Source organism: Podarcis melisellensis (assembly GCF_964234715.1).
Source record: "Podarcis melisellensis genome assembly, chromosome: 2".
Classification (NCBI taxonomy): domain Eukaryota; kingdom Metazoa; phylum Chordata; class Lepidosauria; order Squamata; family Lacertidae; genus Podarcis; species Podarcis melisellensis.
Genome location: NC_138529.1, coordinates 40,309,339 through 40,322,732, shown reverse-complemented (window position 1 = coordinate 40,322,732; position 13,394 = coordinate 40,309,339). Strand labels below are relative to the sequence as shown.

Genomic DNA, 13,394 nt, shown 5'->3' with positions numbered 1-13,394 from the left:
CCAGGTATGTAAAACAGGTACAAAGTTGGAAAAAATGCCTATTTGGTGAAAGCCACAGATTAGAATACATGCAAGGAAGGGGAGAATGGGGGTTCACATTCAATGATCCTGAATTGTCAGAACCACTCCCCCTCCCCCACGTTGCTGATGCTCCTTCTCTTGCCCAACCTGTTCCGGCACCACAATCCACTCCTGCCCTTCCTTTGTACTGCATCCATGGCCCATGCAGCTGTTGTCTGCTAAACAAAAGCAGCTCATCCTGTAGGCTCATCCCATGTGCTGGAGCTTTGGCCAGCGAAGGGTTAAGGCAAGCCATTGGCTGCTGAGTGAGTGAGCTCATCTGAGCTGGAACATGCTCCAGGTTTTATGAGCCACTCAATGCAGATGATATCAGAGGGGGGTTATCTGAGCCTGGAAGCTAAGCTACTTAGGGAAATCGCAACATCCACTTAGGACACATTCCATGCCTCAGCAGAGCAGCAAGCCAACTGCAGGGAGCCTCTGGTCATGTAAGTAGAAATACTTTCTCTGTTGGAACTGGGTGCCTGGGCTCTCTTTGTGGCAGGGAGCTGGAGGGTGGGGGTACCCTGGATCCCAGAGGCTGAGCTTTGCATCCCAAGCTCTCAATTTTCAGCACCCAACAGGAGCTGGAGGTGCCTCCCGCCTCAGAACAGATCTCTGCTGGGCGGTTTCTTTCACATTTGCCTGGAGCTAAATAAATGGAACTTGAAGTTGGCATAATAGTCACTCCCTGCACAGGCTGAAAGAGGCTGGGAATGCAATAAACAGGTCTGAGTCCCACCCATATTCTCTCTGGCAAAAAAAGCTGGTAATCAGAGGCAAAACCTTTTGTGCACTGGAGCAACCACCCCACATTAAAAGTGGGGGAGATGGGAACTCGTGAAGTTTCCCCAGGAAAGGCATGAGCACTTTTTTCTCGAGGCACCTGGAAAAGGGAGTCTGGCAGACTGGCCATGTAGCCTACCTTTATGTTTCTCGGCAGATGTGTGGGGACTGCATGGATCTGGGGAGTCGGAGGGAGGGAGAAAACCAGCACAGAACTGAAGATCTGACTTGCACAGGTTGGGTGTGTGGCAGCCCCGCTTCTGAGATGAGACTCAGATGCTCAGTCCCCTGCCAGGCAAGAACTGCATAGTCAGGTTAATCCTGCCTGATATAAATATCATCCTCTCGGCAGCAGAATGGAGTGAGAAGCTGCATCCTGGGCTGGAGAGTGAGGAATGGTGCAGCTGCTGTCATGATGAGGGCGGGTAGCTGCCTGAGCTCCAAGACTTGGGCACTCCCTGTTGGAAAGCCTTGGCTCCCATGATGGTGGTTCTGCAGGGGAATGCTTCCAGATCATCCTAGCCTTGCTCAGGCCATCCTGGGTAGCTCTCACCCACTTTCATCCCAGCCAATGGCTCTTTCCTTCGAACTCAGTGGACCTGAGCTGCTACTTCCTTCACACGGAGGAATATACAAAGCTGTCTGATGAGTCAGACTATCGTCTTCCCTGACCGGCAGCGACTCTCATGGGTTCCAGGCAGGGGCCTCTCCCAGCCCTACCTGGGAGATGTTGGCTGGGGTAGACCAGGAAAATCAGGGGCCAGGCCACGCATGCCAGGAGAAGGGTTTGTGCATGGCGGGCATCTCTGTGATTGTTATGCTGCCACTAGCCCACGTTTATTCACTTCCAATAAATGACTTAAAGCCATTTAACAATTTTTAAAATATCAACAATATAAATATAGTGCAATTTCACAAATGAAAACAGTTTCAAATCCAAGGCAGATGCATTAGGAAACTTGGTCCTTCCTTGCTCTTTGGCTCTAGTTGTGGAGAAACCTACACAGGGCAGCAGGATGTCTGCGGATTTGACTTTCTGATTCCCAAAGGGATGTGGAATTAGTGAGGGTGGATTCAGCCAGTCCCCAGGTCCCCTCCCTCCACTTCTTACAGAAACCTCCCCTGGGGCGCACTAAAAGTCCCACTAAAAGTCATCATCATTAGTCGCACTAAAAGTCGCACTAAAAGCCAGCCGCACTAAAAGTCATCCGGATCAGGCCAATATCAGGAGCCCCAGGCCACTAAGGGGACCCACAAACACACCATTTAGAAGGATTGGGAGGGGGCACCAGGCATTCTCATCTTGCAAAGGGTTTCTGGAAATGCTACAAGAGAGACTCTTGTAGCTTCCTGTCTCCCTAGGTGCTTATGAGATTGTGGGAGTGTAAAATGCAAAGCGGAGAAGGAGGGAGGGAGGTTGAAACACTAGCCCACTTCATGTGGCTTGCCTCTCCCGCTCGCCACCAGTTAACGAAGCCAGTTTGCAGGCTTGCTTCCAGTCTCGAGGCAAGGTTTTGCATATTTCGCAACTTTGCATTGCTGAAAAAGAGTCTTGCAAATAAATGCTGGGCCTGTGTGATTCAAGAGGCCTGCAATCTGAATCCTGAAAGGGGTTACACTTCTCAATTGTCCGAGTGTCTGGGGCTCGGTTAAAGCCGTTCTCACACACATTCCCAAGGCACAGAGCACACTTCTTCAACCACTGTAGCAGAGCTGGCAAGAACAAAATATTTCCCAGCGAGATGGCACTGGGCAGCCGACATCCACAAATTTGCCCACAAGATCTACCCAAAGGATCTAGATAGGCATCCCCCAAAAGCTATAATCCAGTAGAAGGTGAGGCAGAGGCTTGTGCTGACCAGTAGAGGAGGAATTTTACTCTCAATCCTTTCCTGTTTCCTTCAAGAAACAGAAGGCAGATGGGAAGGGAGGTGTAGTGAGAACAGCTCCAGGAAGATCAGGAATACTCCTCTGGATGATTAGTTTTTCCTACCAGGAAAACCAGGATCAAAGAGAAGATCAAGGCTGGGCTGCACTGGCTGAGATGAGGGTGGTATGATCTCCCTGCCTGGCTTCCCTATGGGGAAACTGGCAGGAGAAGAAGTTGAGGCCCTTTCACACTGGGATGGGGTACAGCTAAGATGGGCCTCTTGCTTTTTGCATAATTTGTGTCCTTTGTTGCCCAACTTACCACTAAGAAAATGAGGTGAGAGTGGAGATTGAGACTGGAGGACCGTGGTTTCCCCATCCCTGATATAAATGGATGTCTCTTATAATCTCATGGCTGGTACATCAAGTCCATACAACAAGGAGACCTCTCGTTTTTCAAGGTGGTCCGACCAGAGGCGTAGCGTGGGTTGTCAGCACCCGGGGCAAGGCAAGTAATTTGCGCCCCCTAACCCTAACCCCCAGATGTTGTGCCCGGTGCGGCCGGCCCCCCCTGCACCCCCCACGCTACGCCACTGGGTCCGACACTCCTCTCTTGGTTATCAGACACCACACCAGCAACACATAAAGAATGGGAGGAGTGGGTCGCAAACCAACTCTTTGCAGATCCCCACAAAGGAAAAGGGGAATCGCTCACAAGTACAACTGCCCAGGGCACACTAAGGGCTGGCTGTTGAACTACACGTGTCATGTAAAGGCATGTTAGCAACTTGGGACCAGTTTACCTGTGAAATTGCCTCACCCCATATGTGCCCACTTGACCACTTTGATCAGTGCAATTGTGTGTGTGTACAGGGTGTGTGTTTGTGTGATCAGTCTCCTGCTGATAAAAACCAACCTTGTCAGACTCTTTGCATAACCATTTTGCATGGCGCTGAACAACTCATGCTCTGCAATGATACTGAATTAATGAGGGCAGAGGCAACTGGCGCCAGGCTATTTAAATGAAAAAAGATCAACTCTAGTCAGACTTGTGTGCTCTAGTCCCCTTGAATTATGTCCCCCCCCTACTCTTCCTAAGTTCCCTCTCTGTGTGTTTCATTCTAGTTCCCCAAGACAAGCAGAGAAAAAGGGTTGCAAATTGTGGATATTTACTTATTTGAGGATTTGTTATCCTGCCCTTTCAGAGCAGCTAACTTAGCGAAAACATTAAAACAGGAGTCGGGGGATAAAAGACAGCACAATATGGTATAAAACGCGAGCAGCAGACAGACCAATAAGCCAAATAAGTCTGTGATATATGGGAGGACTTCTCTTACGTAGAATGGACAATGGAGGGAATCTCCTGTTCATAAGCAGGGAATGTCCACGAAATTGAATGTTTTGCAGTGCAAATACAGGCTCAATAGAACAAAGAGTACAATGCACATCAACCGGACTGAACAAATCCTTTGTGTTCCTGGTCCACAGAAACACACTTCAAAACACCAGCTCCCTGTTAAAGCCGTCGTCATCATCTATGTTCCTATCATGGTTTCTCATTCCCTTAGCCTGTATAATCATCTTAATTATCTCACAGATATTGTGTGCGCCCTGGCAGAAGAGCAGCAGCAGGGGTGTGTGCAGTGATGGGGAAGAATCCCTTGGGCATTTTTGAGAAGGAGGTCCTGCCTTTTGCTCTCTTGCCGAGTTGTGTGGTTGCGTGTGCAATATATATTTAAATAACATTTCCCACCACCAGTGCCAAAAGAATCCCGCTACTGTAATTCCACCCTTCGCACAGCTATGATTTCCAGCAGCCTTGGCAAATCCCAGTTACCAGGATTTTTGGAGGGAAATGTGCTTTGAATTTGCTTTGAATGTGCGGTGTGTAAGCAGCGTGTGCCTCCCTCGGTTTCTCAAGGCACAAAGCCGCCACCTGGCAAGCTGCACCTTTAAAGTGAAACAGACCCAGGTGTGGCTGTTATGCCAGCAAAGCCATGCAAAGCCCTGGCACCACCTCTGGGTGGCAGCCATGAGTGGAACACCAGTGCACATACGGCTCTGGGGCAGGCTTGGGTGGCCCCATTGTGACTGTCAGAGAAAGCCTTTTGCCTGGCCTTTGTCCACCTGATGCCCTCCAGATGTTTCAACTGCAAATGCTATCAGCCCCAGCCAGCACAACTGCTCTATCCAATCACTGCTGTTGCCTGTTTTGAGAATGCTGAACTTACCACTTCTCCCCCAAGAAACCTGGTCAGCTCCTCGCAGCTTGCAATCTCAAGCAAGTCTGCTTGTCTTGGAGCAGCTAAGTACCCCTTCTGTTGGGAAATGGGAGCTCCCAGAGGCTTCTATGATGATGATATAGGGGCTGCTGGGGCAATCTATCATGTTCCAGGGTGAGGGGTACCTGCCAACAGAGCACAGAATGCTCTTCAGTGCTTTAAAGTGAGCATGTAAGTGCAGATGGGGTGAAAAGGAGTGTGAGGATGCTGTACAGTGGTACCTCGGGCTACATACGCTTCAGGTTACATACTCTTCAGGTTACACACTCCGCTAACCTAGAAATAGTGCTTCGGGTTAAGAACTTTGCTTCAGGATAAGAACAGAAATCGGGCTCCGGCGGCACGGCAGCAGCAAGATGCCCCATTAGCTAAAGTGGTGCTTCAGGTTAAGAACAGTTTCAAGTTAAGTACGGACTTCCGGAACGAATTAAGTACTTAACCTGAGGTACCACTGTATTCTGTTCCTCCGACCTATGGCATAGGACAGTGTTTCCCAACCTTTTTTGGGCAAAGGCACACTTGTTTCATGAAAAAAATCTCGAGGCACACCACCATGCCAGATGGGGAAAGGTCACTTTTTACTTATGTAAAAAAAAATAAAAAATAGTAACAGCATAGAAGGTAGAGAAGGTAGGACTCGAACCAGTGGATTCACGTTACAATAAAGATTTTGACTAAACATGGGAAAGAACTTTCTGCTGGTAAGGGCTGTTCAACAGGGGAATGGTCTCCTTCGGGAGGTTTTTCCCTTCTTGGAGGTTTTTAAGCAGAGGTGGGATGTCTGTCTGCCATGGATGCTATGGCTGAGATTCCTGCACTGCAGGGGTTGTACAGTACTGGATAGCCCTGGGGATCCCTTCCAACTCTACGATTCTATTAGGATCCCTTTTATAAAAGAGAGAACTTTAATGGCACGGCCATTATTTATTTCGGCTTCTCCCAACGGGGCCACGAAGGATCAGAAAAGCTGAAGAAGAGACCCTTCCTCAGAGGAGGCGGGAGACCACCGGACCCGCCGAGGAGGGGAATCCGGCCGCCTTTCCCTCCAGAGCTTCGCCTTTTCCCCCGGCCAAGTTGCGCCGAGGGCGCCTTGCGGGCTCTGCGTGGCTTCAGGCGGAGCCTAGGAGCCACTTCCCAGCCTGGAGGGCAGGCTGTGCGCGGACCCCGCCACTCTCGGGGCGCGACCCAGACCCGGCTGCCTTCCACGGCCAGCAGAGGTAGGCCGCCGGCTTCTAACCCGGCGGAACTGGGGCGTCCCGGGCGCAGCGCCGCGCTCCCCGCTCCTCCCGCCCCGCCCCCTTCTCCCGGGTGCCCCCTCCCTCCTTTGTTCTCCGGAGCCCCGCCTCCCCCTCTGCCCCAGCTCGCCTATTGGCTCACGCAGCCGCCACTCAGGTGGGGGCCCGCTTTGGCCCCGCTCCCCGGCCGCCGAGAGAGAGTGGGAGCGTGCAGGGCGGGGCTGGGCGGCCGGGCGTCTCCTTCCCTGCACTGCTTCGGCCGCGTCTGCAGCCGCCGCGGGACCAGGCGGGAGGCCAGTCATGCCCAGACACTGCCAGCTGCTCGGAAGGAGCCGTCGCTCCGCCGGGCAGCGCCTGCCTGCGCGCCCCTCGCTCCCTGCGCCGAGGATGGCGGGGGCGCCGGGCGCAAGGCAGCGCCGGGGCTGCTGGGCAAGCGGCAGATGCTGATGCAGTTTGGGGAATTCCTGTCACAGGGAGCAAGGCAGAAGCGGATGACGGGGCACGTTCCCCGGGGGAGCAGGGCCGGAGGATTAGCCCGACTCGCCCGCCTCCCTCCCACGGCACACTAGGCAACGTCCGGCGGCACACTAGTGTGCCGCGGAACACCGGTTGGGAAACACTGGCATAGGAGACAGCTCCTAAGGGCTGAGGTAACTTCACCCCCTCCCCCAATAAAATATTTGAGAGGGCCAGCTCCCCACAGAAAGTTGATGGGCATCGCCATTCAAATGATGTGTGTACACCACATATTGTGATTGATTATCTGGGGTGGGGCTTACTTACCCCCCACCCGCCCACTTTTATTCATGTTGGCACTCCAGTCCTACTGTCACCACGCACCCCAGCCCACTGGAATGGGCAGCCCTCGAATGAATGAAAGGCAGTACCCCTCACATTTTAAGGGAGTTCACTGAGGAGAACTTCTTGCCCCCAACACCTGAAGCCAGCACCGGCTGGATGTAGCGTTCTGTTTCCAGGGCAGGGCAGCTGAGAACTGCAGTTTTAGAACAGTGTTTCCCAACCTTTTTTGGGCAAAGGCACACTTCTTTCATGAAAAAAATCTCGAGGCACACCACCATTAGAAAATGTTAAAAAAATTAACTCTGTGCCTATATTGACTATATAAAAAGTACAGTGGTGCCTCGCAAGACGAAATTAATTCGTTCCGCAAGTCTCTTCGTCTTGCGAGTTTTTCGTCTTGCAATGCACGGTTTTCCATAGGAATGCATTGAAAATCAATTAATGCGTTCCTAGGGAAACCGCCTTCAGACCAGGTCCGGGGACAGTCTGTCCCCCGACCTCTTCTGAAGGCTGGGGGGGACGGGGACAAGGGCTTTTCTTCCCACTGCCAGCCTTCAGAAGGCTGTTCTGAAGGCTGGCGGTGGGAAGAAAAGCCCTTCTTCCCACCTCCCGCCCCGCAAGCTCCGGGGACAGGAGGGCTTTGCTGCCGACCGCCAGCATTTTAAAAGCCCCTGCTGTCCCGGGGCGATTTTAAAATGCTGGCGGGCGGGAGCGAAGTCTCCGCTGCCCCGAGGAGATTTTAAAATGCTGGGGGTCGGCAGCGAACGCTTCGCTCCCGCCCGCCAGCATTTTAAGATCGCCCGGGGCAGCGGAGAAGTCTCCGCTGTCCCGGGAAGGCAGGCGGGGGGAGCAAAGACTTTTGCCCCCGCCTGCCTTCAGAAGAGGTCCAGGACCTCGTTCCGATGCCGGGCGGCGGGGGGAGAGGTTCCCGCCCCACCGCCCGGCATCGGGGCATCGTTCCGATGCCGGGCGGCGGGGGGAGAGGTTCCCGCCCCACCGCCCGGCATCGGGGCATCGTTCCGATGCCCGGCGGCGGGGGGAGAGGTTCCCGCCCCACCGCCCGGCATCGGGGCATCGTTCCGATGCCCGGCGGCGGGGGGAGAGGTTCCCGCCCCACCGCCCGGCATCGGGGCATCGTTCCGATGCCCGGCGGCGGGGGGAGAGGTTCCCGCCCCACCGCCCGGCATCGGGGCATCGTTCCGATGCCGGGCGGCGGGGGGAGAGGTTCCCGCCCCACCGCCCGGCATCGGGGCATCGTTCCGATGCCCGGCGGCGGGGGGAGAGGTTCCCGCCCCACCGCCCGGCATCGGGGCATCGTTCCGATGCCCGGCGGCGGGGGGAGAGGTTCCCGCCCCACCGCCCGGCATCGGGGCATCGTTCCGATGCCGGGCGGCGGGGGGAGAGGTTCCCGCCCCACCGCCCGGCATCGGGGCATCGTTCCGATGCCCGGCGGCGGGGGGAGAGGTTCCCGCCCCACCGCCCGGCATCGGGGCATCGTTCCGATGCCCGGCGGCGGGGGGAGAGGTTCCCTCCCCTCCGCCCGGCATCGGGGCATCGTTCCGATGCCCGGCGGCGGGGGGAGAGGTTCCCGCCCCACCGCCCGGCATCGGGGCATCGTTCCGATGCCCGGCGGCGGGGGGAGAGGTTCCCGCCCCACCGCCCAGCATCGGGGCATCGTTCCGATGCCCGGCGGTGGGGTGCGAGGTTCCCGCCCCCCCGCCCCGCTTCGGAGCAGCGTTCCGAAGCAGGGCGGCTGGGGCAGGTATTCCCGCCCCCCCCCCGCCCCGCTTCGGAGCACCGGGAGAAGCGATCTCCCCGCAGCCCCTTGCTTCAAAAGAGATCCGGGGGCAGCGGGGAAGAAGTGCTGCGCTTCCCGCTGCCCCCGGACCTCTTTTGAAGCAAGGGGCTGCGGGGAGATCGCTTCTCCCCGCAAAGCCTTGCTTCAAAAGAGGTCCGGGGGCAGCGCTTCCCGCTGTCCCCGGACCTCTTTTGAAGCAAGGGGTGGTGGGGAGAAGCGATCTCGGGTGCCGCGGCGTGCAGGCGCACTGCTCGCTCCTCTTTCCGCGCAGGCGCCTTCTCTCGCTCTTCCCACGGCACACCAGGCAAGGTCTCACGGCACACCAGTGTGCCGCGGAACACCGGTTGGGAAACACTGTTTTAGAAGATAGCGTGAAGTTGGCTTTGGCTGTGACTCACAATATCTACACAGCTATCAAGGAATGGATGTTGGAAGCTGTAACAGCCCTCTGCTGCATATCAAGCTCTCTGTATATGTTTCTATTTCTCCCCAGAAGCAGAAAGAGGTCAGGAATTGAACTTCAGCCCAACAGTGACTTGACTAAGCCAACAATCCTTACCCATGGTGAGTTCATCTACAACACCTATGCACCACTAACAAAAGCGATCGAAACTTCACTTGGCAAAAGGCTAGCAGGAAATACCGGTACAGTCATACCTCTTGTTACGTTTGCTTCAGTTTGCGCGATTTCAGGTTGTGTCCCGCAGCGACCCGGAAGTACCGGAAAGGGTTACTTCCAGGTTTCGCCACTCGTGCATGCGCAGATGTGCAAAATGACATCATGTGAATGCGCAGAAGTGGCAAATTGCAACACGCGCACGCGCAGATGCGAGTTCTGTTCTGCTCATGTGCGAACGGAGCTCTGGAATGGATCCTGTTCGCAACCAGAGGTACCACTGTAATTGGTTTCATAGGCTGCGGCAGGGATGGAGAAGTTTTCTCAGCCCAAGGGCCACGTACTCTTGTGATCAACCTTCTGGGGGCCACAGGCCAGTGGTGGGGTATGTGGCCAAAGGCAAAAGTGGGCAGGGCAATGTATTTGATTCTTACTTTTGTATGTAGATGACAGCAATGCAAAAAACAGAGGTTTCTGTGCACAAGAAAGGGCTTATCCATGCTTACCTTTCCTCCATGCTTTCCAGGTATGGTCTGCACTTTAGAGCTCTGTGTCTAAGAGCTATTTTTTGCCCCAGAGCTTTCCCCATGAAAACTCGCTCTTTACTGCTGAATCAGGGCAGACAACAACCTGCGGGAAGCCCAATTGGCAGTTGTTCTGATTCAGCAGTAAACAGTGGGTTTTCCCTGGGGAAAGTGGTGAGACAAAATTAAAACTTCTCGGATTTGTGAAATCATGGGATGAATGAAAGTGCAAATGGGCCCTTAGTTTAATCCTGCCTGTAGTCTAGCAAACTAGGTCAGATGCTCATGCTTCAATCTGATTTCATTGTGGCTGCTTCCAGGTGGGCAGTTCCTGGGTCTACTCAAGGGCTCTACCATTAGGCAGAGTGGTACGGCTGCCTCAGGTGGCATTTGACAATGCACATGTCAAAATCCTGCCCTTTCAGAAAGCCAAAGGAATAGTGCTAAGGGCACTTACACTTGTGGAGATTGGGCTCAGTTGCCATCCTTCTGGAGACGGGGGGGGGGGGGAGTCAGCATTTTTTGCAGTCTCAGAAAAGACAGAAGAACCACAGAGGGGAAAGAAACAGAGTGATAATCTTTGGTTTACAGCATCATGTAGATGCCTCATAAAAAGTGAGTGAATGAAGCGGGGCAATTCCATGAGGATTTCTACGATAGCCAGCTGGTCATCTCTGTAAACAGTTTTGCTTCAGAATGGGATAAGATTTTCCCATCATTATCACAAGGGCTTTCCATTTAGGACTATGCAAATCTGGCTTCTGCTCCTAATTCTCAATGACAGGTTCTCCTTGACCCAGCTGGGAAGGAAAATAGTATGGTACCAGAAATGTGTTGAGTAGATTTCTGCAACAGGCTCACCACTTGAACTATGTATGTTTGTCATCATAGGAACTGAGGCCAGAGCCCTTATTACCAAGAAAGGACATGTGGAAGCTCAGAACTAGTGGGGCTGACCTTCCCTCATGGTCTAAACTGGGCCTGTGACAGACGCAAAGAACATCCAAGCTCATGAGCCAGTCACACCCATTAGCTATGTAGATAAATCTTAGCCCAAGAGTTTGGGTGAGAGTGAAGCATACAGCTATCCAAATAACCTGCTCCTTGGTCTATTTCTCTCCCCTCCCCCCATAGGCCTTAACATCCTGAGTCTGCATAACAGGTAACCATGGAAACCCAGCCAAAAGAAACAGAGGAGGGAGAGAAGTCCCCCGAGTACAAGGACCTACTGCCCAGCCAAACAGCCAGCACCTTGTGCATCAGCTCACGAAGTGAGTCCACCTGGAATGCTCCTCACCAGAACAAGTGGGACATTTACCACAAGCCTGTTATCGTCATCTCAGTTGGTGGAGCCGTGTTCCTCTTTGGAGTGGCTCTCACCAGCCTGACCTGCCTCACCGCAGACCAAAGAGGAGGCATGAACAACACGACCAAGGAGGTGTTCAAACTGTGTGGGCCAGCCTTCCTCTCGCTTGGCCTCATGCTGCTGGTGTGTGGGCTTGTCTGGATCCCCATCATCCGCAAAAAGCTGAGGCAGAAGCAGAAGTACCACATCCTCCAGAGCATCAAGTCCTTCTTCCTCAACCGCTGAAGGCAGCGCTCAAGATTCGGCCACCAGGCGAAGAAGACTGTGTCGCAGAGGACAGGGCTCTGCCTTTCTCTCCCTGGACCTACAAGGACAGATCAGCACCGCCCTAAAGGGGAGTTCACTCCCATCCCCTCCTCTTCTTCCTATGTGCAACAGATTTCTCCATCCCCAAGCAGAGACACTGTTGGGTGACACTGTGTCCTTAGCCAGTGAATATATTTTCCAATAGGATATCCATGCTGAGAGACTGAAAACTGGCAGATCAGATCCCAGAACAGTGAATTTCTCACACTCGTTATTGCTTGAAAGGATTTGCTATCTGTATCTTCAAGAGCCTGGTTTTCAGACTGCATTCACAAGAAAGTTGAGGCTTGCGCCATGACCCTCCAATGGGACTAATAACTGCCACAAGTTTTTGTGAGAAAGCAGATTGATATTTTTATTCCAACAGCTGGCTTTGGGGTTTTTTAAACAAAACCCAAACCCTTCTGCCTCAACCCCAATTAAAATGTTCAAGGAAAGAAGCCATTGTGCAAGCAAACAACTGTGTGTGAGTACAAATATTAATCGTGCAAAAGTCTCAGGCTCAGGGCGAGAGGGTAATGTCTGAAGGGTCTCACAGGATTCAGGCTCTCAAATGCTCTCAAAATGAGGGGTTGTCATTGTAAAAATACTTTGAAAAAGAGGGGCATGGAGCTGTACTATCATAGAGAAGAAGATGGCAGACTGTTGTGTAAGAAAACGGGATCTGCCTAGAGATCTGTCACACTGTCTATGCCATGCTACTGCAGCTACTGTCTGTGACTGCTTTTCTTTTCTGTCCTGCTCCTCCTTTGTTCAGCGAAGCACCTGAACAAAATACCCTGGGCTCATCCACACTTCCCTTTTGCTAGGCAGGGGGGCACTTTAAAGCACTGTGTCAGGTGCCTCCCCTTTTTGCCCCAGTGCTTTCTCTGAGAAAACCTGCTCTTTAATGCTGAATTGGAACAAATGGCAATTCAGGTTCTCCATGGGCTGCCATTTGCTCCATTTCAGCAGTAAAGAGTGGGTTTTCACAGGGAAAGCACTGGGGCAAAACCAAACAAAACACAGAGACACGGTGCTTTAAAGTCTATAAACACAGCACAAAAGGAAGTCTGGATGAGCCCCGTGTTAGAATGCAAGTCCCCAAAATTATGTTGATGGTTGTAGACAAACACGGATGGACAGAAATATAGAATTCAAGGCAACTAGCCAGGATCAGGGACTTGCCAAGTATAGTGAATTATGTTTAAGGAACAATGTTTACAGTTATGAATGTGACATCAGCTTTCGAAAATATGAACACCTGGAGAGGTATATGGTATGGGTCTTCTGCACATATTTGCAAAAACACTGATATGCTGCCTTTGGGAACACAGCTCTCCCAAGGCAGTCTACAATATTACATTGCTGTTTGTCCAGGAATCTACTCCTTGGTCAGGGAGAACAACTGGCAACACTCCTGTGACCCAGTGAGAAGAATGTCTCATTGAAACTATGATCAAGCATGGTTTCTTGGTCCTGGAAGACTCTACTGCATGCCAAGGCCAGGCTCTGTGAGTTAGCAGTGCACTGGTCTTGGCAATTAGGCAGGAAATTAAAAGTATTTGGGCTCCAGTTGGAAAATGTGAGTGGAAAGAGATCTGCTAGATCATGTACACATATGCACTGAGGTTCTTTGAGAAACTGCTTTGAAGGCTATTGGGCTGTACTGGTTATATGGCCCTTAGGATGAAGTGTAGAGATTTTTATACATAGAACAAACCAGAGATGCAACCAAGCAGGAGTCTTTAGATTCTGCCTTATAGAGGCCT

The 13,394-nt window shown here is 52.7% G+C and overlaps 1 protein-coding gene across 2 annotated transcripts; it reads left to right on the top strand.

The window, feature by feature from the left end:
- The first annotated feature begins 294 nt into the window (after positions 1-294).
- Positions 295-12,083, top strand: PIRT (phosphoinositide interacting regulator of transient receptor potential channels). 2 transcript variants are annotated; one of them, XM_081895890.1, is made up of 3 exons: positions 309-509; positions 9,325-9,395; positions 11,106-12,083. In XM_081895890.1, exon 3 carries the CDS (start codon positions 11,140-11,142, stop codon positions 11,560-11,562), a length of 423 nt encoding a protein of 140 aa, XP_081752016.1. In that variant the 5' UTR covers positions 309-509; positions 9,325-9,395; positions 11,106-11,139; the 3' UTR covers positions 11,563-12,083. The 2 variants fall into 2 exon arrangements, with proteins under 2 accessions (XP_081752017.1, XP_081752016.1); XM_081895891.1 differs by lacking the exon at positions 9,325-9,395 and having other exon boundaries at positions 295-509.
- Positions 12,084-13,394: the final 1,311 nt, after the last annotated feature.

What these genes read in the sequence shown, in the direction of transcription:
- PIRT (XM_081895891.1), top strand. Translation starts at nt 11,140, where the DNA reads ATGGAAACCCAGCCAAAAGAAACAGAGGAGGGAGAGAAGTCCCCCGAG.